Here is a 27,223-nt window from a genome sequence, read left to right as displayed (position 1 = left end):
CTCAAACAAAATATATACATGTCTTTATTCGGTCCTTATACAGCCTTATAAATGACCGATGACTACGCCCACCTGTTCCTCTATGCTGTCAGCAGTTACCATGGTGATGTTAGCAGATGACAGGACAGACTCACTGGCTGGCAGGGTGAGTATATTGCCATCTTGCGTTACCATGGTGATCGTATTATCAGCCACCTGTAATGACCGGTTTGGCTATCGTTATAACCAGCACAGCAACCTTAAACATGACTAATAAGTACAAATTCGAACCTGATGAGCGTCAAGTGGTGTGACGACGGGGACCTGTTCCTGCGCCGAGAGGTCCGAGGTCATATCCGAGCAGCCTGCGACACTTTCTGTCAAAGTCCTGTTCATACAGGGATCGTCGATGGCTTCTGAGTAAAGAGAGGAAATAAACAAACAATGATTTTCACAAAACAGACTCTCAATCACAATCGCAGCATCCGTCTGTGCGGTTTAAACACCTTTACGTGCACTCTGAACACCTTTCAGGCTGTGCATCGAAACGGTACATGGCTGATGGTGGCGCTGTTATTTTGCTAATCAAGGCACCAGTCACGTCAAATTTTTAAAAATTCTACAATTTAACTCTGTCGGATAAACTGTTCCAGAGAGATCGTGATTGAAGTGTTCCTCAGCTGCTGTGCCAAATTTTTCAATTTTTCAAATTCACTGTAATCGTCGCTGACCTGTAGGAGGCTCGTAGTCCTCGCGCTCTTCTTCGATGGGCTCGGAGTCGTTGTGTGCCGTGCGCTTGTGCAGAGCCAGTGTGGAGATCTGCTTGTAGGTCTTCCCACAGTGGCTGCACTCATACGGTTTACAGGGCGTGTGAACCACTTGATGCTTGTACAGACTTGAGTACTCGGTGAAGCGCTTCTCACAGCCAGGAATGGTGCAAACATACGGCCTTTCGCCTGAGGGAGGAAAAATAAAAATAATATTTTCAGCCTTTTGATCAGGAGGATGAGAACAGTGTATGCTTTATAGCTTTGAACCTGAAAGCTTGAATACCAGTGTGGATCCTGCTGTGGTTTTTGTAATTAGTTGCACTGGCGAAGGCCCGGTTGCAGCCTGGCTCGGAGCAGTGATACGGTTTCTCGCCTGTGTGCGTGCGCATGTGCACCTTGCAAATGTTGGACGTCCTAAAAGACCGACCGCAGCCTTCGTACGGACAAAGAAAGGGCTTTTCTCCTGAAAGGTCAAAGATCAGCTACATTCATTACTCTAATATACAACAGTAACAGACCAAACACCAGATTATATTCTATCCACATTCACTGGATATGAGCAATCACACACTCTGATCGGCTACTCCACTACTAGGATATCAGCTCATATACCGTGAGTAGAGAAAAACAAAATGGCAGAGCGTGTTGCTGAACCAACGGAGGATGAAATAAAAACTGCAGTCGAAAACAAAACCCCAAAAATTGTGATCAAGTATTTAAAAGAAACAGAAATAGCTAAAAGAATACAGGTCCCCCAATATCTCCTGTTCCACACTCCAGCCCAGTTGGTGGCGGTAATGCACCTTTAAGTTGGTTTGCCAACCACCAAAACCCCTAAAGATGAAGAAAATCCACAAAAAAAGCAAAGTATGGAATGAAAAGTATTTGATGGTAAGAACATCTTTTTTTTATTTTTCAAGAATTATCACCACATTTTTCACAAATTGCTCCTGTCATTTCGCCAGTTCGTTTACATTCTAAGCGGAAATGATTTTGTTGGACATTTTGTATAAGGTTTATTTATCGAATTTGCAAAAAATAAAAACGCTCCATTTCTCAAAATCCACTGAATGTGGATATAATTTAAAAAAAAAAAAAAAAAAAGGTTATTCCACTCACTCACTCAATCTCGTCGTACATGGCTTATAGCCGACTCGGTGCGCTGTGCCTCTTCGGCTATCAGCTCATGTACGACTCGATTTCATGGAATAACTTAAATATTATAGTTATAATTAGGGATGTCGAATTAAAATTCCTTTTAGTGCCACTAATTTTTTTTTATGCGCGATTAACGCATGCACGTTCTGTGCCCCTCCCCCGTAGTTTGGGAAATCAGGAAGTGACGTAGCACGAGCGAGTAGCGAGTAGCTGGTCGGCGAAATTTTTGATAAAGTGCACTTATGTACTAGCCTAGTAAACTAGACCCACCCGCCTAGTGGCCAAAAATATTTTTGCCTAGCGAACGGGTCTAGCTTCGCACCATATAAACAAAAACACCCCGGGCATCAAATCATGCCCGCCAATCACAACGCAAGGTTTTTGTTTGGATTCTTTAGGCGGGCTTTTGCAGGAGTGACGACAAAGCTGCGCGACACTGGAGAAAGCGCAACAGGAAAGATGGCTACGGCTAGTGAACAGCGCGCGTTTGACTCCGCTTTGGAATCAGTTTTAGAAGAATTAGACTTGGAGTTTTCGTTGAAACATGAGCAGGAAGAGGCTCTCCGCTCATTCCTTTTCAAGAAGGACGTTTTCGCTGTTTTGCCGACCGGCTATGGCAAAAGTCTGATCTACCAGCTGGCTCCGCCTGTAGCCAAAAGGATGGGGCTAGTTTGTGCAGTACGAAGAATTAATAAACAGCTTTGAAACATTACTTTTTGATTGTTTCTTATTTTCCCGTTATTTTAAATTTAAGGGAAATTATTTCACCAAACACCACTAAATAAAAACTCTCAAAAAGTTTAACCAAACACTTGAAAAAAAGAAGAGTGTATGTTAAGTATGTGGTACAGACTCCAAACTTGTGGTCATTATATCCAAACTTCTTAATATCTAGAACCTGTTTATTAATTAATACGCATTTTGAAAAATTATTTATTTCAAGGCCTCCCCCACTGCTTTCTGTCGCTCTGACTACGTCACAGTCACTGTTGCGCTGATTGGTCAGAGCGTTGGCCTATACACACAGAGACAGTTTGAAAGACAGCGGGTTGTCCCTACCCACCCCCGTCGGAAATGTCTACGGATCGAGGCTAGACTAAATATTCACATTTAGTCTGGCTTGCCAGGCTACTTATGTACAGGATCAACTTTATATTTTTGCATTATGAATGTTTACATAAAATTCATGCATTTTTTATTTGCTTTTGATGATCCAGAGGGGAGAAAAGACGACATGTTAAGACACCTTCCAGGTGTGAGAGAGAGAGCGAGTTTGCTTTATTCTGAGAAATGTGTGAGTGATGTAAAAGTGTGTATAAATGCAGTTTTTGCTCATGAATGTACTGAGTTACTGCATTTGACTGGAAAACATTTTTAATGAGCTGTGTGATAGAGCCCTGCACTCCCGCGGGAGTCCCGCGGGACCCGACGCGAAGCAGTGCGGCGCGGGACAAATTTTGAAAGCTCATTGCGGGCGCGGGCGGGAGGGGGAGGTGATAAGCTGAAGTCCCGCTAACTAAAAACGTGTTTAAAATAAAATTTATAAATTATTAATTTATGTCTATCATATATAATTTGTGCTGGATATTTTATTTGGCATTAATAAAAACATTTTAAGATGCCTAAATTTGTGGATGTGGTCTAATCTCGCGTACGTTTCCGATTCCTTTCCGTTCTTCCGTGTTCGAGATCTCCGATCATGGCAGAAGAGCAGAGCTCCTCTCGTGAAGCTCACAGTGCTTCAGAAGTAAGATTTCCTAGAATGTAAATGTGAGGAGTGACGTATAAGCTATGTGCAATGTACAATATTCTTAATATCCACTGTAGATTTTGGTAGGTGTGTTGGGCATCTCTGTAAAGCCTCAGCTGCGCATGCTGCCTGGCAACGTGCACCCTCGCTACGTGCGCTAGGTGAAGGATCGGTCAGTGGAAAGCTCAGCTAAGCTCAGCATGTTTAATTCCCCAAGCTAATGACAAGAACTTTTGTGAGAAATAACGCGAACGTCTGCATCATGCGGGATTTGCGGGTGGGAGCGGGACAAAATATGGCAGGCGCGGGAAGGGGAGCGGGACTGAAAATCATAATTCTTTGCGGGAGCGGGACTGCACAATGCGGGAGCGGGACTGAAAATTCTGTCCCGCGCAGACCTCTACTGTGTGACTTATCAAATGTATTTATTTCGGTTTTGTATTTTTATTTTCTTTATTTAAAAAGAGAGCCACTCCTGTTGTCCAGAGTCCACATCACCGAGTTTGGTGAGTTTAGTTTGTTTTATTGTATAGTTTTTAGGCTGGAAGTCCCGAACTCGAGGAAAATACTGTATTGTTTTGTTCACACTGAACTGTGCTAAAGCCTCAAAATTATAAAGTTAACGCCAATTTATTTATTTATTTTTATATGTAATGGGGGGAATAAAATCTCATTATCTCTAGCTGCTTTATCCTGTTCTACAGGGTCGCGGGCAAGCTGGAGCCTATCCCAGCTGACTACGGGCGAAAGGCGGGGTACACCCTGGACAAGTCGCCAGGTCATCACAGGGCTGACACATAGACACAGACAACCATTCACACTCACATTCACACCTACGCTCAATTTAGAGTCACCAGTTAACCTAACCTGCATGTCTTTGGACTGTGGGGGAAACCGGAGCACCCGGAGGAAACCCACGCGGACACGGGGAGAACATGCAAACTCCGCACAGAAAGGCCCTCACCGGCCACGGGGCTTGAACCCAGGACCTTCTTGCTGTGAGGCGACAGCGCTAACCACTACACCACCGTGCCGCCCCAGGGAATAAAATACCCACAAAAATTATTTTTGCTGTGTCCAGCCTTATCCTTCCTAACCTGGCCACATACAGCAGATTTGTCCACACCAGCTCCCCAAAAATGTGAAAAAATATCCCTTTTGGGTACATTTAGAACAGATAAAAAACAAAAGTCCGATTAATTTGCGATATTTTAATCCCTAATTATAATGCGATGATTGTACCTGTGTGGATTCGGAGGTGCTTTTGAAGGTCTCCTGAATTCTTGAAAGATTTTTTGCAGTTCACTTCTGTGCAGCAGTAGGGTTTTTCACCAGTGTGTGTCCTCATGTGGCTTTTCAAGCCGTGACCTAAATAACAAATTTACAGCTTCAACCACACTGCATGCAATTTTTCACATGATTATAATGATTATTTTTAGAAATGAGACTCCTAATCAGAGGTGCACAGTAACGAAGTACGTTTACTTAAGTACATTTTTTGAGTATCTGTACTTTGAATATTATTTTTTTGGAAACTTATGACTTTAACTTCACTACATTTGAAAAGCAAATATCGTACTTTTCACTCCACTACATTTCTATCAAGCGCCTCGTTACTATTGGGGTGTTCACACGGCAACTTTTACTCCGGTGTAGCACCGGGGCTGCCCTGGTAGAGCGTTCACACGGTACAAAGTTATACCGGTGTAGCCCCTGAAAGCTGCTTAAACCGGTGCAAATCTAACCCTGCTCGGGAGGTGGTTTAAGAAATTTACTCCGGAGTAAATGCTAGTTTGCGGGGCAGCACCGATATAAAATGGGACGTCTGAACGCTACAGGGGCAGACTCGCTACGCGTGAGGAGAGTTGATTACATACGGGCTGGGTGCGATTTGCTGGGGGGGATGGTGGGGATCATCCCCCCCTCTGGTTTTTATCTCTGCTGAAAAAAAATCCTCGGGGACAACCCCATCAATAAAACAAACAAACCAAAAAAAAAAGTTGACATGACAGGCATGTTGTGACACAGTTTTCTATGGTCTACATTGCACTCACTTTCAAAATGACCCGAAGTGGCAGCTTTGATGTTCACGAACGTCCCCAGAAAATAGATACATTGTAGATAATAACAATATCTTTGCGTTCTATACGGAAATTAGCATTGCTTTTTCTTTGGGCTTTTTCCAGCTTTATTGGATAGGACAGTGTAGAGACAGGAAATGAGCGGGAGAGAGACAGGGAGGGATTGGGAAATAACCTCGGGTCGGAATCAAACCCGGGTCCCCAGATTTATGGTATGGCGCCTTATCCACCTGAGCCACATCCTTACTGATGAGCGCAACAGAATGAATGTATCCACACTGACAGCCTTCTTTTCCTCGCTGTCAATGGGCCAGACGTGCGTTCCTTCCCTGCTGAGAAATTCGCAGAAATGTGGATTAAAGAAGGGCGAAACGCGGCGGATAGCGCACCGACGGGAAAGCAGAAAAGGCCACATGAACTGCGCCATCAGAGCAAACTGTTCATTTAGTATTCATGTATTTTAGTGATTTTCGAGTCACTGTCCATTTAATCCGGAGGGAGAGAAACATCACAGCAACGCGACAAGCAATGCGAACTTTGTTGTGTGTTAGTGTTCGTGTATTTAGTCAGAGAGATAGGAAGATGAATTTACTATCTCTGGTTTAGTGTTCGTTTTCATTTAGTGTTATTCATTTGATATCATTGGATGTTATTGAGCTGTTAGCCTATTGTTACCTTAATTTTGTGACGTTTCATGATTAAAAAAAAAAAAACATCCCCCCTTCTGGTTTTTTGACAAATCGCACCCTGCATACGGGCATTGCATAATTTGCATCCTGGTATTTTGCGCTTCCAAAATGGCGAATATCAACAATAACAGAACTGCGTGTCTTCCAGTGTTACCAGATTGGGCGGTTTTAAGTGCATTTTAGCGGATTTGAACATATTTTCGGCTGGAAAACGTCAGCAGTATCTGGCAACACTGGTGTCTTCATCCACGTTGTTTTCCCGGCGCTTGGTGATGCCATGACAACCGGGAAAAGGAAGTACATTTTCACGCATGCGCATATTTCATTTCCGCATTATTATATATATATATACAGCACGGTCGCAAAAACTGCTGTGTGAATGCAAGTGGGGCTGCACCGGTGCTAACACGCTTCTCTCTAGTAAGCAGGTTTGTGACGTGTGAACGCTCCACAAAATTTACACCGGTGTAAGATATATCGCAACAAAATACATCGATGCAAACATGTGCCGTGTGAACACCCCTAATGAAGCAGTTTTGAAAGTGGATCTTTTTTCTTTTCTTTTCTAAAATGTGATTGATTGTTTCGCAGGTGACACTGAGAGCCGATCAGTAATCACTAGGGTCACGTCATATCCATAGACTGTATAAAATCAAGATCAATGATTTCTCCGCAGCATTATTTAACACGATCAGTTGATGGCAGAATGGAAGGAGGCGGTTCTTCTGGGGAATGCACGCACTCATGGCCCATGAACTCATGTTTCAGTTTTCTGAAAGGATTCAAGATTCATTTCGTTTTAAATGTTTGCTTTGTTTGCCAAAAACGAACCACATCACGGCTTACAAAACCTCGCCGTCTGACCTGCGGGAGCATATTGAGGAATATAAACGTTTTATTCCAAGAGAAAGTTGTCTGTGCTTTTGGAGCTTGTTCTAACGTTGCAATAGCTATGCAGTCTGGCTAGTCAAATGAGTTTCTGTGGATTTTCCCACCAAGTTGCCATCGCCTTGTCCACGGCTAAGGTTAACACATAGCTAGTTAACTTGGACACTGTTAGTTAGCATGTAAAAATGGAGTTATGCTAACATGAATAACGTTAACTTATCTGAAGTGCTTTCAGAAATGTTTTAGCATAATCTTGCCAAAGAAACAGAATGTAGAAATTTTTCTTTTCTAGTAGCGTTAGCTACTCAATATGATTTCGAGTTTGAAAAGAGTTTGCTAGCACGTCAGGTGGAGCGTCACTGACTAGCTAGCTTAACGTTAAACCACCATGATGGCACAGCATGCATTCATTTTGTGAATTTACATTTCTATCTTTCGCAACGGCATTAGGTTTTGTAAGCGTTGTGGCAATAATACAACACTGCGTTGACAGAAAATGTACTTTTAATACTTAAAGTATTTTTAAAAGCAAGTACTTCAAGTTGAAGTTGGGTACTTTGTCCACGTCTGGTCCTAATGCGCATCATGATTCTGATTGTACAGATCATAGACACAGATTTGAGACATGGATCCGAGTCAAGTTTATCATCACTTGGACATAAAACGGAGTTGTACAAGGAGCTACAAATTAATTCAGGCTCCAAAACCTTGACTCTTTAACTCTTTTTCAGTGGCTTGAATCATTTGAGTCAATTCAGTTAAATGATTCATTCAAGGATTTGTTCATTTTGCTGAAATATGCCAGATGATCATGACTCAATCCTGGCATTTTTAATTTGAGTAAAGGTGTAGAGAGAACTCTCTTTTGCATTTGTTGAGTATTAAAAATGTTCAAAGTCCTTCCTGCACCATACATGGCGCGTTTGGCGGCGCTGATCTCCGTTTCGTAGCCGTCTGCCTCTCGCCTATATTACATAGCTAGGGTTACAGTGGGGGGGGGTGTCCTCTGGTAACCGCAAGAGTTTGACTCCCCACTCGCATTTGTATTGCAGCGTGCCTTGCCAGTAGGCACCACTTTTATGATGGTCTTTGGTATGGCCCGACCATGAGTAGAACTCGCGATCTCCCAATCGAGAGGTGAACACACTAACCACTAGGCCACTCGCCGGTATTAAACATCGAACTACTAAAAACATTATACAGTTTTATATTCAACATGGATCATTTGTAATGGTTTAAAATTACTATTTGTATTTTTATTAAAATTCCCCCCCAAAAAACTTGAGAAAGCCATGGCCTAATGGTTAGAGAAGCAGCTTTGGGACCAAAAGGTCGCTGGTTCGATTCCCTGGACCAGCAGGAATGGATGAAGTGTCCTTGAGCAAGGCACCGAACCCCCAACTGCTCCCCAGACTGCTCTGGGTATGCTGTACATCGCTCTGGATAAAAGCATCTGATAAATGCCATTAATGTAAAGTAAAATGACATGTCTGTGGGAGATTTGATCCTAAAAACTGCAGGATGTTACCTGTTGCAAACTTTTTTTCACACCCGGGTTTGTCACAACAGTAAGGCTTGTCACCTGTGTGTACTCTTCCATGTACCTGATGAAACATGTAGACTTACAGGACAATACTGTCATTTATTACTGTACTGTAACACTCTGTGTCGTGATGTTATAGGAAAATAATCACCAACGAGGTGGCGTGATGAAACAAGGTTACTGTTATCACCCTGATTATTTCCCTAAAACAGCACATTATATTTTAGTGCAATAGTTTATTCTGCTTACAATCACAGCAATTTGCAAACTAGTGCTGTCAAGCGATTAAAATATTTAATCGCGATTAATGTCGCGACAGTCATAGTTAACTCGCGATTAATCGCAATTTAATCGCACATTTTTGTCACATAAAAGACCATTGTAATTCTCTTATCAGCATAAAAAGTGAATGGGCTTGCTTTGTACCAATGTTTTTTTTTTTTATTACAAAGCATAACACGTCTTGTCACAGCCACTGCAAAGTAAAACCTAAGCCGAGCACCGGGGCTAGCAAAAGAACCATGAGTGAAATGAGCTACTGTTTGAGTTAGTCTACAACTTTTAATCAGAGAGACAGGTTACACAGTGACGGTAGGCTTGACATGCTTGATTATAATATAAAGTACACTATTATATTAAATTTAAGTTGTTCGTTGATAAATATTGCATTGAATCTGATCTTTACTGTTTCAGCTCACTTAACACATTTTGTACTTTTACACTTTCTGCCTGTTGATGCGTCGCGCTGTCCAATCAGAGGCGGCCAAATTTGCATATTACAGGAAGGATTTCTGGGATAGCATTGAGTTTACAGTTCAGAGGGATCTGGCTTCTTTAGACGCTGTCTTCTTAAAACTGAATAAATATTTAAAAAGAGCCAAATGAGCCAGTCTTTTGAACGGCTCTTTTCAAAGAACAGATCACAAAGATGTGGATCCCATCAAAGAGCCATAAATCCCATCTCTACTAGCGCACCCTGCCCGCGCTGGTTCTCGGGGCGGGGGGGGGCATTACAGTCTAGCTGCTATCGTTTTGTCTCTGTTCCAAGTTCCTGGCAGTTTCAAAAGCTTATGAAAAACCTACATCATGTCACAGAGCGTTAATCTCGCGATAAAAAAAATTATCGCCGTTAAAATTGAGTCAAGTTAACGCGTTAATAACGCGACATTTTTGACAGCACTATTGCAAACACTAACAAGTTTTTATTTATTAAAGAATGGCATTGTACATTTATGAAATGAATAAAAATCACAGCTGAACACACACACACCTTGAGGTGATAGGCTGTGGTGTAAAGTTTGCCACATCCTTTATAGCTGCACTGAAATGGTTTCTCTTCAGGTTTCTCTTCAGGTACACTGTAATGGTCATCCTGACTCGGAAAAACAATCTACAGAAAGAGAAAAGGTTTATAGAAATATAATTTTTATTTGCCATTTTGGTGGGAATTAGGATTTCTGGAGTGACTGTCACATACCTGCACTACATTCTCATTTGTGAGCAAGTCAGTGTGAGTATAAGGTTTCATTTCTTCTACCTGTAAAGACTAGGACACATTTCAATAGGTCACAGATAGACTGACTCCTTCATTATTTCATTTCATGTGTTAATTGTATGATTTGAAGGTCAATTTAAATAAATAAATAAATAAATAAATAAATAAATAAAACCCTGTGTGTGTGTGTTACCTTAGCAGCGTACTGTTCCAGCACAGTGACAGTCCCAGGGTCTGCAATTCCCTCAAGACGCAAACCAGACACTGGGTCACTTTCCTGGATGGCCAGAAACGTATCTGGCTGCGACATCTGTAACGCATGCTGAATGAAGGCGGTGGAGCCGTCCTCGAGCTGCACGGCCTGGAGCGCAGGGGAATCATACACCTCTGAAAACAGGACACAGATCACACTTACAATGTTGCAGCAAGTGACCGGGGTATAAACTACAGGTTTAATAACTTAAAAACAGTTTGTCTGCTCATTAACTTCATCTGATAAGTTAAGTTTCACTGTGAGACATTTGCACTTTTGAAATTTCAGAGTCAACAGCTAATAAAATTTTCTCTCTGACTCGGAAAATTCTGACTCAGCAATTGCATCAAAGAAGATTCTGACTCAGGAGTCTTAAATTCTGATTGTGTAACAAATTCAAATTCAGTATCTAGCAAAATTTAGCCTCTGTGTCGAGGAAAATTCTGACAGCATTTGGGAAAATTCAGACTCAGAGTCACGAAAAGTCTGAGTCTTTCTGACTTTACCACTTTCTGGCTCTGCATTGAGGAAAAATCTGATTTGATGCCGAGAAAAATTTGGACTCGCCACCTTGGAAAAGTCGGATGAAGGGTCAAAAAAATTCAGACTTCGTGTTGAAAACTTTGACTTGATGTAAAAAAAAAAAAAAAAAAAAAATCTGCCTCAATGTCAAAAAAACCCACCCCAACTCGATGTCATTCCCCCCACCAAAAAAAAAAAACCCCACAACAACCCACAACTTGTTTTCCAAAAGTAAATAAATGAAGACTTTTTGTTTGTTTGTTTTTTTTGGGGGGGGTGTCCCCAATTTGATGTTTAATTTTTTTTTTTAAATTTAAATCCAGACTCGGTCAAAAACAAACAAACCAAATCCCGACTTGATGTAAAAAAAAATAAATAAATAAATTATAAAAACTAAATCCTGACTTGATGTAAAAAAATAAAAAATAAATCCTGACTTGATGTAAAAAAAAAAAAAAATTATAAAAACTAAATCCTGACTTGATGTCAAAAAATAAATAAATAAATTATAAAAACTAAATCCTGACTTGATGTCAAAAAAAAAAAAAAAAATTATAAAAACTAAATCCTGACTTGATGTCAAAAAAAAAAAAAAATTATAAAAACTACATCCTGACTTGATTTAAAAAAAAAAAAAAGACTTTGGGGTCAGGATTTTTTTTTTTTGGCCATCGAGTCAGGATAATTTTTTTTTTTAAATCCTGACTCGATGTAATAAATAAATAAATCCCAACGATGTTAAAAAAAAATTTGACACTGGTCTCAGAAAAAAAAAATTTTAATTTTCAACTCCATCTATGAAAACTCTGATTTAGCATTGAGGAAAATTCTGACAGTCTGCGGGAAAATTGTGACTCATCACCTGGAAAAATTCTGACTCAATGCCGAGGAAAATTTTGCAAGCATGTAAGAAAATTCAAACTTGGTATCAAAAAAATTGACACGCCATCCAGAAAAATTCGGACTTGTTGTTGAGGACTGTGTGTGTACGAAAATTCTGACTCTGCGAAATACCTTTCGGTAAGTGATGCAAGTAAGCAGTGCTTCCATCTTCCAGCTGCACGGCCTGTACATCCTCCAGACTCAGACTCTCAGCTTCCACAAGGTCACTCGGAACAGCACCTGACCATCCAATGGACTCATCTAGGAACAAGAAGGAAGGACATTTATATGTATTAAGAAATGAGATTAAACAATTACAGATTTAAACACAAATCTTCAAGCATGCGTTACATACACACCTCCATTTTGTACAGAGATATGCTGAATGTAAGCAGTAGTGCCATCATCCAGTTGGACAACCTGCCCCTCGTGTAAACTCCCATCTTGGGCTATGAGGAAAACATTATGGATTTAAAAACACACTCTCTTTAGAACGACGTCTCAGTACTGCTCCCTAAACCTGATAATGCTTCAGTACCTTGAGTATTAGACTGAATATATGCAGTGGAGCCATCTGCCAGAGTCACAGCCTCCAAGCTGTCCATGTACTGATCATCTGTTCAATAAGCAGCAAAAAGCCTTGATAAAGTCAAAGCACAGCCACAGAACTCAGTCTGAATAAACGTGCTGAACCTTCACTACTGACCTGAAATGTCACTGAGGCACAGGGTGAAGTTCTGAACATCACCTCTCTCGTGTGGGAAATCCGCTCCTCCCTGGTTTACTGTAGCCAGCAGCATGATCCCGCTGGGAGCGATCAGTCACGCAGCAGCAACGATAATCGAGCTGTCAATCATATTCATCCAGGATGAGAGAGAGATGATCAGCATAAGAGAGGAAAAGGAAAGAAAAGAGGAGTACGAGAAAGAGAGACAGATTTATCACAGAAGCATATGTATATAGAGATCGATATTTTAATCAGTTTGCTTAAATTCAGCAACTGTACTAACACACTGACAGACAGATGGGTAGATGAAAACACAGCGAGACAGACAGACAGACAGACAAATGAAGAAAGGTGGATAGACAGGCAGACAAACAAGCAGCCAGGCAGATAGATGGGTGGACAGATACAACAGACAGAACAACAGGTAGAGAAATAGATAAATAGAGAGAGACAGGCAGGCAAGCAAAGAGGCAGCAAAAGAGACAGATACCCAGGCAGGCAGGCGAGCGGGCAGAGAGAGGCAGGCAGGCAGGCGAGCGGGCAGAGAGAGGCAGGCAGGCAGGCGAGCTGGCAGAGAGAGGCAGGCAGGCAGGCACGCGAGCGGGCAGAGAGAGGCAGGCAGGCAGGCAGGCGAGCGGGCAGAGAGAGGCAGGCAGGCAGGCGAGCGGGCAGAGAGAGGCATGCAGGCAGGCAGGCGAGCGGGCAGAGAGAGGCATGCAGGCGGGCAGGCGAGCGGGCAGAGAGAGGCAGGCAGGCGGGCAGGCGAGCGGGCAGAGAGAGGCATGCAGGCGGGCAGGCAAGCGGGCAGAGAGAGGCATGCAGGCAGAGAGGCAGGCAGGCAGGCAGGCGAGCGGGCAGAGAGAGGCATGCAGGCGGGCAGGCGAGCGGGCAGAGAGAGGCATGCAGGCGGGCAGGCGAGCGGGCAGAGAGAGGCATGCAGGCGGGCAGGCGAGCGGGCAGAGAGAGGCATGCAGGCGGGCAGGCGAGCGGGCAGAGAGAGGCATGCAGGCGGGCAGGCGAGCGGGCAGAGAGAGGCATGCAGGCAGGCAGGCGAGCGGGCAGAGAGAGGCATGCAGGCAGGCAGGCGAGCGGGCAGAGAGAGGCATGCAGGCAGGCGAGCGGGCAGAGAGAGGCATGCAGGCAGCCGAGCGGGCAGAGAGAGGCATGCAGGCAGCCGAGCGGGCAGAGAGAGGCATGCAGGCAGCCGAGCGGGCAGAGAGAGGCATGCAGGCAGGCAGGCGAGCAAGCAGGCAGAGAGAAGCATGCAGGCAGGCGAGCGGGCAGAGAGAGGCATGCAGGCACACAGGCGGCCAGAGAGAGGCATGCAGACAGCCGAGCGGGCAGAGAGAGGCATGCAGGCAGGCAGGCGAGCAAGCTGGCAGAGAGAAGCATGCAGGCAGGCGAGCGGGCAGAGAGAGGCATGCAGGCAGGCGAGTGGGCAGAGAGAGGCAAGCAGCCAAAGAGACAGACAGGCAGACAGACAGAGGCAGGTAGCCAGGCAGGTGAGGGGGCAGAGAGAGGCAGGCAGGTAGGTGAACAGGCAGAGAGAGGCAAGCAGGCAGGCGAGCGGGCAGAGAGACAAAGAGACAGACAAACAGACAGACAGAGGCAGGCAGGCAGCCAAAGAGACAGGCAGACAGGCAGACAGACAGAGGCGGGCAGCCAGGGAGGCAAGCGGGCAGAGAGAGGCAGGCAGCCAGGCAGAGAGAGGCAGGCAGGAAGGTGAGCGGGCAGAGAGAGGCCAGGCAGCCAGACGAGCGGGCAGAGAGACAGCCAGGCAGGCAGGCAAAGAGACAGCCAGGCGAGCGGGCAGAGAGAGAGAGAGAGAGAGAGAGAGAGAGAGGCAGGCGAGCGGGCAGAGAGAGAGAGAGAGAGAGAGAGGCAGGCGAGCGGGCAGAGAGAGAGAGAGAGAGAGAGAGAGAGAGAGAGAGAGAGGCAGGCGAGCGGGCAGACAGAGGGAGAGGCAGGCGAGCGGGCAGAGAGACAAAGAGACAGACAAACAGACAGACAGAGGCAGGCAGGCAGCCAAAGAGACAGGCAGACAGGCAGACAGACAGACAGAGACGGGCAGCCAGGGAGGCAAGCGGGCAGAGAGAGGCAGGCAGCCAGGCAGAGAGAGGCAGGCAGGAAGGTGAGCGGGCAGAGAGAGGCCGGCGGGCAGAGAGAGGCCAGGCAGCCAGACGAGCGGGCAAAGAGACAGCCAGGCAGGCAGGCAAAGAGACAGCCAGGCGAGCGGGCAGAGAGAGAGAGAGGCAGGCGAGCGGGCAGAGAGAGAGAGAGGCAGGCGAGCGGGCAGAGAGAGAGGGAGGCAGGCGAGCGGGCAGAGAGAGAGGGAGGCAGGCGAGCGGGCAGAGAGAGAGGGAGGCAGGCGAGCGGGCAGAGAGAGAGGGAGGCAGGCGAGCGGGCAGAGAGAGAGGGAGGCAGGCGAGCGGGCAGAGAGAGAGGGAGGCAGGCGAGCGGGCAGAGAGAGAGGGAGGCAGGCGAGCGGGCAGAGAGAGAGGGAGGCAGGCGAGCGGGCAGAGAGAGAGGGAGGCAGGCGAGCGGGCAGAGAGAGAGGGAGGCAGGCGAGCGGGCAGAGAGAGGGAGAGGCAGGCGAGCGGGCAGAGAGAGGGAGAGGCAGGCGAGCGGGCAGAGGGAGAGGCAGGCGAGCGGGCAGAGGGAGAGGCAGGCGAGCGGGCAGAGGGAGAGGCAGGCGAGCGGGCAGAGAGACAGAGGCAGGCGAGCGGGCAGAGAGACAGAGGCAGGCGAGCGGGCAGAGAGAGAGGCAGGCGAGCGGGCAGAGAGAGAGGCAGGCGAGCGGGCAGAGAGGGAGGCAGGCGAGCGGGCAGAGAGAGAGGGAGGCAGGCGAGCGGGCAGAGAGAGAGGGAGGCAGGCGAGCGGGCAGAGAGAGAGGGAGGCAGGCGAGCGGGCAGAGAGAGAGGGAGGCAGGCGAGCGGGCAGAGAGAGAGGGAGGCAGGCGAGCGGGCAGAGAGAGAGGGAGGCAGGCGAGCGGGCAGAGAGAGAGGGAGGCAGGCGAGCGGGCAGAGAGAGAGAGGGAGGCAGGCGAGCGGGCAGAGAGAGAGAGAGGCAGGCGAGCGGGCAGAGAGAGAGAGGGGCAGGCGAGCGGGCAGAGAGAGAGAGGCAGGCGAGCGGGCAGAGAGAGAGAGGGGCAGGCGAGCGGGCAGAGAGAGAGAGGCAGGCGAGCGGGCAGAGAGAGAGAGGCAGGCGAGCGGGCAGAGAGAGAGGCAGGCGAGCGGGCAGAGAGAGAGAGGGGCAGGCGAGCGGGCAGAGAGAGAGAGGGGCAGGCGAGCGGGCAGAGAGAGAGAGAGGCAGGCGAGCGGGCAGAGAGAGAGAGAGGCAGGCGAGCAGGCAGAGAGAGAGAGGCAGGCGAGCGGGCAGAGAGAGAGAGGGGCAGGCGAGCGGGCAGAGAGAGAGAGGGGCAGGCGAGCGGGCAGAGAGAGAGAGGCAGGCGAGCGGGCAGAGAGAGAGAGAGGCAGGCGAGCGGGCAGAGAGAGAGAGGGGCAGGCGAGCGGGCAGAGAGAGAGAGGGGCAGGCGAGCGGGCAGAGAGAGAGAGGGGCAGGCGAGCGGGCAGAGAGAGAGAGAGGCAGGCGAGCGGGCAGAGAGAGAGAGAGGCAGGCGAGCGGGCAGAGAGAGAGAGAGGCAGGCGAGCGGGCAGAGAGAGAGAGAGGCAGGCGAGCGGGCAGAGAGAGAGAGGCAGGCGAGCGGGCAGAGAGAGAGAGAGGCAGGCGAGCGGGCAGAGAGAGAGGCAGGCGAGCGGGCAGAGAGAGAGAGAGGCAGGCGAGCGGGCAGAGAGAGAGAGAGGCAGGCGAGCGGGCAGAGAGAGAGAGAGAGGCAGGCGAGCAGGCAGAGAGAGAGAGAGAGGCAGGCGAGCGGGCAGAGAGAGAGAAGTAGGCAGGCGAGCGGGCAGAGAGAGAGAGGGAGGCAGGCGAGCGGGCAGAGAGAGAGGGAGGCAGGCGAGCGGGCAGAGAGAGAGGGAGGCAGGCGAGCGGGCAGAGAGAGAGGGAGGCAGGCGAGCGGGCAGAGAGAGAGAGGCAGGCGAGCGGGCAGAGAGAGGGAGAGGCAGGCGAGCGGGCAGAGAGAGGGAGAGGTAGGCGAGCGGGCAGAGAGACAGAGGCAGGCGAGCGGGCAGAGAGAGAGGCAGGCGAGCGGGCAGAGAGGGAGGCAGGCGAGCGGGCAGAGAGAGGGAGGCAGGCGAGCGGGCAGAGAGAGGGAGGCAGGCGAGCGGGCAGAGAGAGGGAGGCAGGCGAGCGGGCAGAGAGAGAGGGAGGCAGGCGAGCGGGCAGAGAGAGAGGGAGGCAGGCGAGCGGGCAGAGAGAGAGGGAGGCAGGCGAGCGGGCAGAGAGGGAGAGGCAGGCGAGCGGGCAGAGAGAGGGAGAGGCAGGCGAGCGGGCAGAGAGAGGGAGAGGCAGGCGAGCGGGCAGAGAGAGAGGGAGGCAGGCGAGCGGGCAGAGAGAGAGGGAGGCAGGCGAGCGGGCAGAGAGAGAGGGAGGCAGGCGAGCGGGCAGAGAGAGAGGGAGGCAGGCGAGCGGGCAGAGAGAGAGAGAGGCAGGCGAGCGGGCAGAGAGAGAGAGAGGCAGGCGAGCGGACAGAGGGAGAGGCAGGCGAGCAGGCAGAGAGACAGAGGCAGGCGAGCGGGCAGAGAGAGAGGCAGGCGAGCGGGCAGAGAGAGGGAGGCAGGCGAGCGGGCAGAGAGAGAGGGAGGCAGGCGAGCGGGCAGAGAGAGAGAGGCAGGCGAGCGGGCAGAGAGAGAGGGAGGCAGGCGAGCGGGCAGAGAGAGGGAGGCAGGCGAGCGGGCAGAGAGAGGGAGGCAGGCGAGCGGGCAGAGAGAGAGAGGGAGGCAGGCGAGCGGGCAGAGAGAGAGGGAGGCAGGCGAGCGGGCAGAGAGAGAGGGAGGCAGGCGAGCGGGCAGAGAGAGAGAGGCAGGCGAGCGGGCAGAGAGAGGGAGAGGCAGGCGAGCGGGCAGAGAGAGAGGGAGGCAGGCGAGCGGGCAGAGAGAGAGGGAGGCAGGCGAGCGGGCAGAGAGAGAGGGAGGCAGGCGAGCGGGCAGAGAGAGAGGGAGGCAGGCGAGCGGGCAGAGAGAGAGGGAGGCAGGCGAGCGGACAGAGAGAGAGGGAGGCAGGCGAGCGGACAGAGGGAGAGGCAGGCGAGCAGGCAGAGAGACAGAGGCAGGCGAGCGGGCAGAGAGAGAGGCAGGCGAGCGGGCAGAGAGAGGGAGGCAGGCGAGCGGGCAGAGAGAGAGAGGCAGGCGAGCGGGCAGAGAGAGGGAGGCAGGCGAGCGGGCAGAGAGAGAGAGAGGCAGGCGAGCGGGCAGAGAGAGAGGCAGGCGAGCGGGCAGAGAGAGAGGCAGGCGAGCGGACAGAGGGAGAGGCAGGCGAGCAGGCAGAGAGAGAGAGAGAGAGAGGCAGGCGAGCGGGCAGAGAGAGAGAGAGGCAGGCGAGCGGGCAGAGAGAGAGAGAGGCAGGCGAGCGGGCAGAGAGAGAGAGAGGCAGGCGAGCGGGCAGAGAGAGAGAGAGGCAGGCGAGCGGGCAGAGAGAGAGAGAGGCAGGCGAGCGGGCAGAGAGAGAGAGAGGCAGGCGAGCGGGCAGAGAGAGAGAGAGGCAGGCGAGCGGGCAGAGAGAGAGAGAGGCAGGCGAGCGGGCAGAGAGAGAGGCAGGCGAGCGGGCAGAGAGAGAGGCAGGCGAGCGGGCAGAGAGAGAGGCAGGCGAGCGGGCAGAGAGAGAGGCAGGCGAGCGGGCAGAGAGAGGCAGGCAGGCGAGGGGGCAGAGAGAGGCAGGCAGGCGAGGGGGCAGAGAGAGACAGGCAGGCAGGCGAGCGGGCAGAGAGAGGCAGGCAGACAGAGAGAGGCAGGCAGGCGAGCGGGCAGAGAGAGGCAGGGAGGCAGGCGAGCGGGCAGAGAGAGGCAGGCAGGCAGGCGAGCGGACAGAGGGAGAGGCAGGCGAGCAGGCAGAGAGAGAGAGAGAGAGGCAGGCGAGCGGGCAGAGAGAGAGAGAGGCAGGCGAGCGGGCAGAGAGAGAGAGAGGCAGGCGAGCGGGCAGAGAGAGAGAGGCAGGCGAGCGGGCAGAGAGAGAGAGAGGCAGGCGAGCGGGCAGAGAGAGAGAGAGGCAGGCGAGCGGGCAGAGAGAGAGAGAGGCAGGCGAGCGGGCAGAGAGAGAGGCAGGCGAGCGGGCAGAGAGAGAGGCAGGCGAGCGGGCAGAGAGAGAGGCAGGCGAGCGGGCAGAGAGAGAGGCAGGCGAGCGGGCAGAGAGAGGCAGGCAGGCGAGGGGGCAGAGAGAGGCAGGCAGGCGAGGGGGCAGAGAGAGACAGGCAGGCAGGCGAGCGGGCAGAGAGAGGCAGGCAGACAGAGAGAGGCAGGCAGGCGAGCGGGCAGAGAGAGGCAGGCAGGCAGGCGAGCGGGCAGAGAGAGGCAGGCAGGCAGGCGAGCGGACAGAGGGAGAGGCAGGCGAGCAGGCAGAGAGAGAGAGAGAGAGAGGCAGGCGAGCGGGCAGAGAGAGAGAGAGAGGCAGGCGAGCGGGCAGAGAGAGAGAGAGAGGCAGGCGAGCGGGCAGAGAGAGAGAGGCAGGCGAGCGGGCAGAGAGAGAGAGAGGCAGGCGAGCGGGCAGAGAGAGAGAGAGGCAGGCGAGCGGGCAGAGAGAGAGAGAGGCAGGCGAGCGGGCAGAGAGAGAGGCAGGCGAGCAGGCAGAGAGAGAGAGAGGCAGGCGAGCGGGCAGAGAGAGAGAGAGGCAGGCGAGCGGGCAGAGAGAGAGAGAGAGGCAGGCGAGCGGGCAGAGAGAGAGAGAGGCAGGCGAGCGGGCAGAGAGAGAGAGAGGCAGGCGAGCGGGCAGAGAGAGAGAGAGGCAGGCGAGCGGGCAGAGAGAGAGAGAGGCAGGCGAGCGGGCAGAGAGAGAGAGAGGCAGGCGAGCGGGCAGAGAGAGAGGCAGGCGAGCGGGCAGAGAGAGAGGCAGGCGAGCGGGCAGAGAGAGAGGCAGGCGAGCGGGCAGAGAGAGAGGCAGGCGAGCGGGCAGAGAGAGAGGCAGGCGAGCGGGCAGAGAGAGGCAGGCAGGCGAGGGGGCAGAGAGAGGCAGGCAGGCGAGGGGGCAGAGAGAGACAGGCAGGCAGGCGAGCGGGCAGAGAGAGGCAGGCAGACAGAGAGAGGCAGGCAGGCGAGCGGGCAGAGAGAGGCAGGCAGGCAGGCGAGCGGGCAGAGAGAGGCAGGCAGGCAGGCGAGCGGACAGAGGGAGAGGCAGGCGAGCAGGCAGAGAGAGAGAGAGAGAGGCAGGCGAGCGGGCAGAGAGAGAGAGAGAGGCAGGCGAGCGGGCAGAGAGAGAGAGAGAGGCAGGCGAGCGGGCAGAGAGAGAGAGGCAGGCGAGCGGGCAGAGAGAGAGAGAGGCAGGCGAGCGGGCAGAGAGAGAGAGAGGCAGGCGAGCGGGCAGAGAGAGAGAGAGGCAGGCGAGCGGGCAGAGAGAGAGGCAGGCGAGCAGGCAGAGAGAGAGAGAGGCAGGCGAGCGGGCAGAGAGAGAGAGAGGCAGGCGAGCGGGCAGAGAGAGAGAGAGAGGCAGGCGAGCGGGCAGAGAGAGAGAGAGAGGCAGGCGAGCGGGCAGAGAGAGAGAGAGAGGCAGGCGAGCGGGCAGAGAGAGAGAGAGGCAGGCGAGCGGGCAGAGAGAGAGAGAGGCAGGCGAGCGGGCAGAGAGAGAGAGAGGCAGGCGAGCGGGCAGAGAGAGAGGCAGGCGAGCGGGCAGAGAGAGAGGCAGGCGAGCGGGCAGAGAGAGAGGCAGGCGAGCGGGCAGAGAGAGAGGCAGGCGAGCGGGCAGAGAGAGAGGCAGGCGAGCGGGCAGAGAGAGAGGCAGGCGAGCGGGCAGAGAGAGAGGCAGGCGAGCGGGCAGAGAGAGAGAGGCAGGCGAGCGGGCAGAGAGAGGCAGGCAGGCGAGCGGGCAGAGAGAGGGAGGCAGGCAAGGGGGCAGAGAGAGACAGGCAGGCAGGCGAGCGGGCAGAGAGAGGCAGGCAGACAGAGAGAGGCAGGCAGGCGAGCGGGCAGAGAGAGGCAGGCAGGCAGGCGAGCGGGCAGAGAGAGGCAGGCAGGCAGGCGAGCAGGCAGAGAGAGGCAGGCAGGCAGGCGGGCAGAGAGCCAAAGAGACAGACAGACAGACAGGCAGCCAGACAGACAGAGGCAGGCAAGCGGGCACAGAGAAGCAGGCAGCCAGGCATAGAGAGGCAGGCAGGAAGGCGAGCGGGCAGAGAGAGGCCGGCGGGCAGAGAGAGGCCTGGCAGCCAGACGAGCGGGCAAAGAGACAGCCAGGCAAAGAGACAGACAGACAGGCAGGCAGGCAAAGAGAGAGGCAGGCGAGCGGGCAGAGAGAGGCAGGTGAGCGGGCAGAGAGAGGCAGGTGAGCGGGCAGAGAGAGAGAGGCAGGCAGGCGGGCAGAGAGAGAGGCGAGCGGGCAGAGAGAGAGGCAAGCAGCCAAAGAGACAGACAGGCAGCCAAAGAGACAGACAGACAGACAGACAGACAGACAGACAGAGAGAGGCAGGCAGCCAGGAAGGTGAGGGGGCAGAGAGAGGCAGGCAGGCAGGCAGGCGAGCGGGCAAAGAGACAGCCAGGCAGGCAGGCGAGCGGGCAAAGAGGCAGGCAAAGAGACAGCCAGGCAGGCAAAGAGACAGCCAGGCAGGCAGGCAGGCAGGCAAAGAGACAGCCAGGCAGGCAGGCAAAGAGACAGCCAGGCAGGCAGGCAAAGAGACCAGCAGCTAGCCAGGCAGGCAGGCAAAGAGACAGACAGACAGGCAGGTGAGCAAAGACAGACAGGCAGACAGGCAAGTGGGCAAAGACAGACAGAATTGGGCAAAGAGAGGCAGGCAGGCTGGCAGGCGGGCAGAGAGAGGCAAGCAGGCAGGCGAGCGGGCAGAGAGAGGCAGGCAGGCAGGCGAACGGGCAGAGAGAGGCAGGCAGGCAAGCGGGCAGAGAGCCAAAGAGACAGACAGACAGACAGACAGACAGACAGACAGAGGCAGGCAAGCGGGCACAGAGAAGCAGGCAGCCAGGCATAGAGAGGCAGGCAGGAAGGCGAGCGGGCAGAGAGAGGCCGGCGGGCAGAGAGAGGCCAGGCAGCCAGACGAGCGGGCAAAGAGACAGACAGCCAGGCAGGCAGGCAAAGAGAGAGGCAGGCGAGCGGGCAGAGAGAGGCAGGCGAGCGGGCAGAGAGAGGCAGGCGAGCGGGCAGAGAGGCGCAGGCGAGCGGGCAGAGAGACAGAGAGAGGCAGGCGAGCGGGCAGAGAGACAGAGAGAGGCAGGCGAGCAGGCAGAGAGACAGACAGAGGCAGGCGAGCGGGCAGAGAGAGAGAGGGGCAGGCGAGCGGGCAGAGAGAGAGAGAGGGGCAGGCGAGCGGGCAGAGAGAGAGAGAGGGGCAGGCGAGCGGGCAGAGAGAGAGAGGGGCAGGCAAGCGGGCAGAGAGAGAGAGGCAGGCGAGCAGGCAGACAGAGAGAGAGGCAGGCGAGCAGGCAAAGAGACAGCCAGGCAGCCAGGCGAGCGGGCAAAGAGGCAGGCAAAGAGACAGCCAGGCAGGCAAAGAGACAGCCAGGCAGGCAGGCGAGCGGGCAAAGAGGCAGGCAAAGAGACAGCCAGGCAGGCGGGCAAAGAGACAGCCAGGCAGCCAGGCGAGCGGGCAAAGAGGCAGGCAAAGAGACAGCCAGGCAGGCAGGCAAAGAGACAGCCAGGCAGGCAGGCAGGCAGGCGAGCGGGCAAAGAGACAGCCAGGCAGCCAGGCGAGCGGGCAAAGAGGCAGGCAAAGAGACAGCCAGGCAGGCAGGCAAAGAGACAGCCAGGCAGGCAGGCGAGCGGGCAAAGAGACAGCCAGGCAGCCAGGCGAGCGGGCAAAGAGGCAGGCAAAGAGACCGCCAGGCAGGCAGGCAAAGAGACCGCCAGGCAGGCAGGCAAAGAGACCGCCAGGCAGGCAGGCAAAGAGACCAGCAGCTAGCCAGGCAGGCAGGCAAAGAGACAGACAGACAGGCAGGCGAGCAAAGACAGACAGGCAGACAGGCAAGTGGGCAAAGACAGACAGAATTGGGCAAAGAGAGGCAGGCAGGCTGGCAGGCGGGCAGAGAGAGGCAGGCAGGCAGGCGGGCAGAGAGAGGGAAGCAGGCAGGCGAGCGGGCAGAGAGAGGCAAGCAGGCAGGCAGAGAACCAAAGAGAGGAGAGAGAGAGAGGGGCCAGGCAGGCAGGCGGGCAGAGAGGGGCCAGGCAGGCAGGCAGAGAGAGGCCAGGCAGGCGGGTGAGCGGGCAGAGAGAGGCCAGGCAGCCAGGCGAGCGGGCAGAGAGACAGCCAGGCGAGCGGGCATAGAGGCGGGCAAAGAGACAGGCAAAGAGACAGCCAGGCAGCCAGGCAAAGAGACAGCCAGCCAAAGAGACAGCCAGCCAGCCAGCCAAAGAGACAGCCAGGCAGCCAGCCAGCCAGCCAGCCAAAGAGACAGCCAGGCAGCCAGCCAGCCAGCCAGCCAGCCAAAGAGACAGCCAGGCAGCCAGCCAGCCAGCCAGCCAGCCAGCCAAAGAGACAGCCAGGCAGCCAGCCAGCCAGCCAGCCAGCCAAAGAGACAGCCAGGCAGCCAGCCAGCGAGACAGCCAGGCAGCCAGCCAGCCAGCCAGCCAGCCAGCCAGCCAAAGAGACAGCCAGGCAGCCAGCCAGCCAGCCAGCCAGCCAGCCAAAGAGACAGCCAGGCAGCCAGCCAGCCAGCCAGCCAGCCAGCCAGCCAGCCAAAGAGACAGCCAGGCAGCCAGCCAGCCAGCCAGCCAGCCAAAGAGACAGCCAGGCAGCCAGCCAGCCAGCCAGCCAAAGAGACAGCCAGGCAGCCAGCCAGCCAGCCAGCCAAAGAGACAGCCAGGCAGCCAGCCAGCCAGCCAAAGAGACAGCCAGGCAGCCAGCCAGCCAGCCAAAGAGACAGCCAGGCAGCCAGCCAGCCAGCCAGCCAAAGAGACAGCCAGGCAGCCAGCCAGCCAGCCAGCCAGCCAGCCAAAGAGACAGCCAGGCAGCCAGCCAGCCAGCCAGCCAAAGAGACAGCCAGGCAGCCAGGCAGCCAGCCAGCCAAAGAGACAGCCAGGCAGCCAGCCAGCCAAAGAGACAGCCAGGCAGCCAGCCAGCCAAAGAGACAGCCAGGCAGCCAGCCAGCCAGCCAGCCAAAGAGACAGCCAGGCAGCCAGCCAGCCAGCCAGCCAAAGAGACAGCCAGGCAGCCAGCCAGCCAGCCAGCCAGCCAAAGAGAGAGCCAGGCAGCCAGCCAGCCAGCCAGCCAAAGAGACAGCCAGGCAGCCAGCCAGCCAGCCAAAGAGACAGCCAGGCAGCCAGCCAGCCAGCCAAAGAGACAGCCAGGCAGCCAGCCAGCCAGCCAAAGAGACAGCCAGGCAGCCAGCCAGCCAGCCAAAGAGACAGCCAGGCAGCCAGCCAGCCAGCCAAAGAGACAGCCAGCCAGGCAGCCAGCCAGCCAAAGAGACAGCCAGCCAGGCAGCCAGCCAGCCAAAGAGACAGCCAGCCAGCCAAAGAGACAGCCAGCCAGCCAGCCAGCCAGCCAAAGAGACAGACAGCCAGCCAGCCAGCCAAAGAGACAGCCAGCCAGCCAAAGAGACCAGCAGCTAGCCAGGCAGGTAGGCAAAGAGACAGGCAGACAGGCGGGCGGGCAAAGAGAGACAGGCAGACAGGCAAGCGGGCAAAGACAGGCAAACAGACAGCCAAAGAAACCAGCAGCTAGCCAGGCAGGCAGGCAAAGAGACGGACAGACAGGCAGGCGGGCAAAGAGAGACAGGCAGACAGGGGCAAAGAGAGGCAGGCAGGCAGGCAAGCGGGCAGAGAGAGGCAAGCAGGCAGAGAGAGGCAAGCAGGCAGACGAGCTGGCAGAGAGAGGCAAGCAGGCAGACGAGCGGGCAGAGAGAGGCAAGCAGGCAGGCGAGCGGGCAGAGAGAGGCAAGCAGGCAGGCGAGCGGGCAGAGAGAGGCAAGCAGGCAGGCGAGCGGGCAGAGAGAGGCAAGCAGGCAGGCGAGCGGGCAGAGAGAGGCAAGCAGGCAGGCGAGCGGGCAGAGAGAGGCAAGCAGGCAGGCGAGCGGGCAGAGAGAGGCAAGCAGGCAGGCGAGCGGGCAGAGAGAGGCAAGCAGGCAGGCGAGCGGGCAGAGAGAGGCAAGCAGGCAGGCGAGCGGGCAGAGAGAGGCAAGCAGGCAGGCAGGCGGGCAGAGAGAGGCAAGCAGGCAGGCAGAGTACCAAAGAGAGGAGAGAGAGAGAGAGGCCAGGCAGGCAGGCGAGCGGGCGGGCAGAGAGAGGCAGGCGGGCAGAGAGAGGCCAGGCAGCCAGGCGAGCGGGCAGAGAGACAGCCAGGCGAGCGGGCAAAGAGACAGCCAGGCGAGCGGGCAAAGAGACAGCCAGGTGGCCGGGCAAAGAGGCAGCCAGGCAAAGAGGCAGCCAGGCAAAGAGGCAGCCAGGCAAAGAGGAAAGCGGGCAAAGACAGGCAGACGGGGCAAAGAGAGGCAGGCAGGCTGGCAGAGAGAGGCAGGCAGGCTGGCGGGCAGAGAGAGGCAAGCAGGCAGGCGAGCGGGCAGAGAGAGGCAAGCAGGCAGGCGAGCGGGCAGAGAGAGGCAAGCAGGCAGGCAGGCGGGCGGGCAGAGAGAGGCAAGCAGGCAGGCAGGCAGGCGGGCAGAGAGAGGCAAGCAGGCAGGCAGGCGGGCGGGCAGAGAGAGGCAAGCAGGCAGGCAGGCGGGTGGGCAGAGAGAGGCAAGCAGGCAGGCAGGCGGGCGGGCGGGCAGAGAGAGGCAAGCAGGCAGGCAGGCGGGCGGGCGGGCAGAGAGAGGCAAGCAGGCAGGCAGGCAGGCGGGCGGGCAGAGAGAGGCAAGCAGGCAGGCAGGCAGGCGGGCGGGCAGAGAGAGGCAAGCAGGCAGGCAGGCAGGCGGGCAGAGAGAGGCAAGCAGGCAGGCAGGCGGGCGGGCAGAGAGAGGCAAGCAGGCAGGCAGGCGGGTGGGCAGAGAGAGGCAAGCAGGCAGGCAGGCGGGCGGGCGGGCAGAGAGAGGCAAGCAGGCAGGCAGGCGAGCGGGCAGAGAGAGGCAAGCAGGCAGGCAGGCAGGCGGGCGGGCAGAGAGAGGCAAGCAGGCAGGCAGGCGAGCGGGCAGAGAGAGGCAAGCAGGCAGGCAGGCAGGCGGGCGGGCAGAGAGAGGCAAGCAGGCAGGCAGGCGGGCAGAGAGACAGACGGACAAAGAGAGACAGACAGGCGAAGAGAGACAAGTAAAAGTATGGACAGAAACGGATAGACAGACAGATGAAAACATAGACAGACAGACAGTTAATTGTTCCTGTAAAGACTTTAAAAGCTCGCTCACACTTGGGGAAGGAGGGGCTTCAAACCTAAACCCCATCACAGCGCTGTGTCAATATTACCTCGGGTTACCATAGTTACCGAGCACATTACTGACAAAACCCGGAGTGTGAGGTGAGCTCAGCAGCTTCCAGCAGTGAACTGCAGTTTCCCATTTCACTCCATAATCTCACAACATTACCCCATTCTCACCTTTACCAGTTTCCCATTTCACTCCATAATCTCACAACAACATTACCCCCCTCTCCATTCTCACCTTTACCAGTTTCCCATTTCACTCCATAATCTCACAACAACATTACCCCCCTCTCCATTCTCACCTTTACCAGTTTCCCATTTCACTCCATAATCTCACAACAACATTACCCCCTCTCCATTCTCACCTTTACCAGTTTCCCATTTCACTCCATAATCTCACAACAACATTACCCCATTCTCATCTTTACCAGTTTCCCATTTCACTCCATAATCTCACAACAACATTACCCCATTCTCACCTTTACCAGTTTCCCATTTCACTCCATAATCTCACAACAACATTACCCCATTCTCATCTTTACCAGTTTCCCATTTCACTCCATAATCTCACAACAACATTACCCCATTCTCATCTTTACCAGTTTCCCATTTCACTCCATAATCTCACAACAACATTACCCCATTCTCATCTTTACCAGTTTCCCATTTCACTCCATAATCTCACAACAACATTACCCCATTCTCATCTTTACCAGTTTCCCATTTCACTCCATAATCTCACAACAACATTACCCCATTCTCACCTTTACCAGTTTCCCATTTCACTCCATAATCTCACAACAACATTACCCCATTCTCATCTTTACCAGTTTCCCATTTCACTCCATAATCTCACAACAACATTACCCCATTCTCATCTTTACCAGTTTCCCATTTCACTCCATAATCTCACAACAACATTACCCCATTCTCACCTTTACCAGTTTCCCATTTCACTCCATAATCTCACAACAACATTACCCCCTCTCCATTCTCACCTTTACCAGTTTCCCATTTCACTCCATAATCTCACAACAACATTACCCCCCTCTCCATTCTCACCTTTACCAGTTTCCCATTTCACTCCATAATCTCACAACAACATTACCCCCTCTCCATTCTCACCTTTACCAGTTTCCCATTTCACTCCATAATC

General features: G+C 53.8%; 1 protein-coding gene across 5 annotated transcripts in view; it reads right to left on the bottom strand.

Annotated features, from left to right (window-relative positions):
* znf143a (zinc finger protein 143a) overlaps nt 1–27,223 on the bottom strand; it is a 48,636-nt gene that overhangs the window by 20,709 nt on the left and 704 nt on the right. For 2 of the 5 annotated variants that reach the window (XM_060940819.1, XM_060940824.1), the window contains exons 2-14: nt 12,717–12,856; nt 12,549–12,626; nt 12,370–12,459; nt 12,143–12,271; nt 10,547–10,740; nt 10,336–10,404; nt 10,129–10,248; nt 8,844–8,919; nt 4,900–5,025; nt 1,033–1,212; nt 711–935; nt 271–395; nt 73–195 (exon numbers count right to left, since the gene is read on the bottom strand). In XM_060940819.1, coding sequence (XP_060796802.1) covers nt 73–195; nt 271–395; nt 711–935; nt 1,033–1,212; nt 4,900–5,025; nt 8,844–8,919; nt 10,129–10,248; nt 10,336–10,404; nt 10,547–10,740; nt 12,143–12,271; nt 12,370–12,459; nt 12,549–12,626; nt 12,717–12,810 — 1,629 coding nt within the window. In that variant the 5' untranslated portion in view covers nt 12,811–12,856. Of the gene's footprint in view, nt 1–72; nt 196–270; nt 396–710; nt 936–1,032; nt 1,213–4,899; nt 5,026–8,843; nt 8,920–10,128; nt 10,249–10,335; nt 10,405–10,546; nt 10,741–12,142; nt 12,272–12,369; nt 12,460–12,548; nt 12,627–12,716; nt 12,857–26,053; nt 26,074–26,241; nt 26,294–27,223 lie in introns of those variants that run through there. The other 3 variants (XM_060940821.1, XM_060940822.1, XM_060940823.1) reach the window with 3 other exon arrangements.

This window comes from Neoarius graeffei, chromosome 15, assembly GCF_027579695.1.
Source record: "Neoarius graeffei isolate fNeoGra1 chromosome 15, fNeoGra1.pri, whole genome shotgun sequence".
NCBI lineage: Eukaryota > Metazoa > Chordata > Actinopteri > Siluriformes > Ariidae > Neoarius > Neoarius graeffei.
Note: the sequence above shows the minus strand (reverse complement) of the source record. Positions and strands in the feature narration are given on the sequence as shown.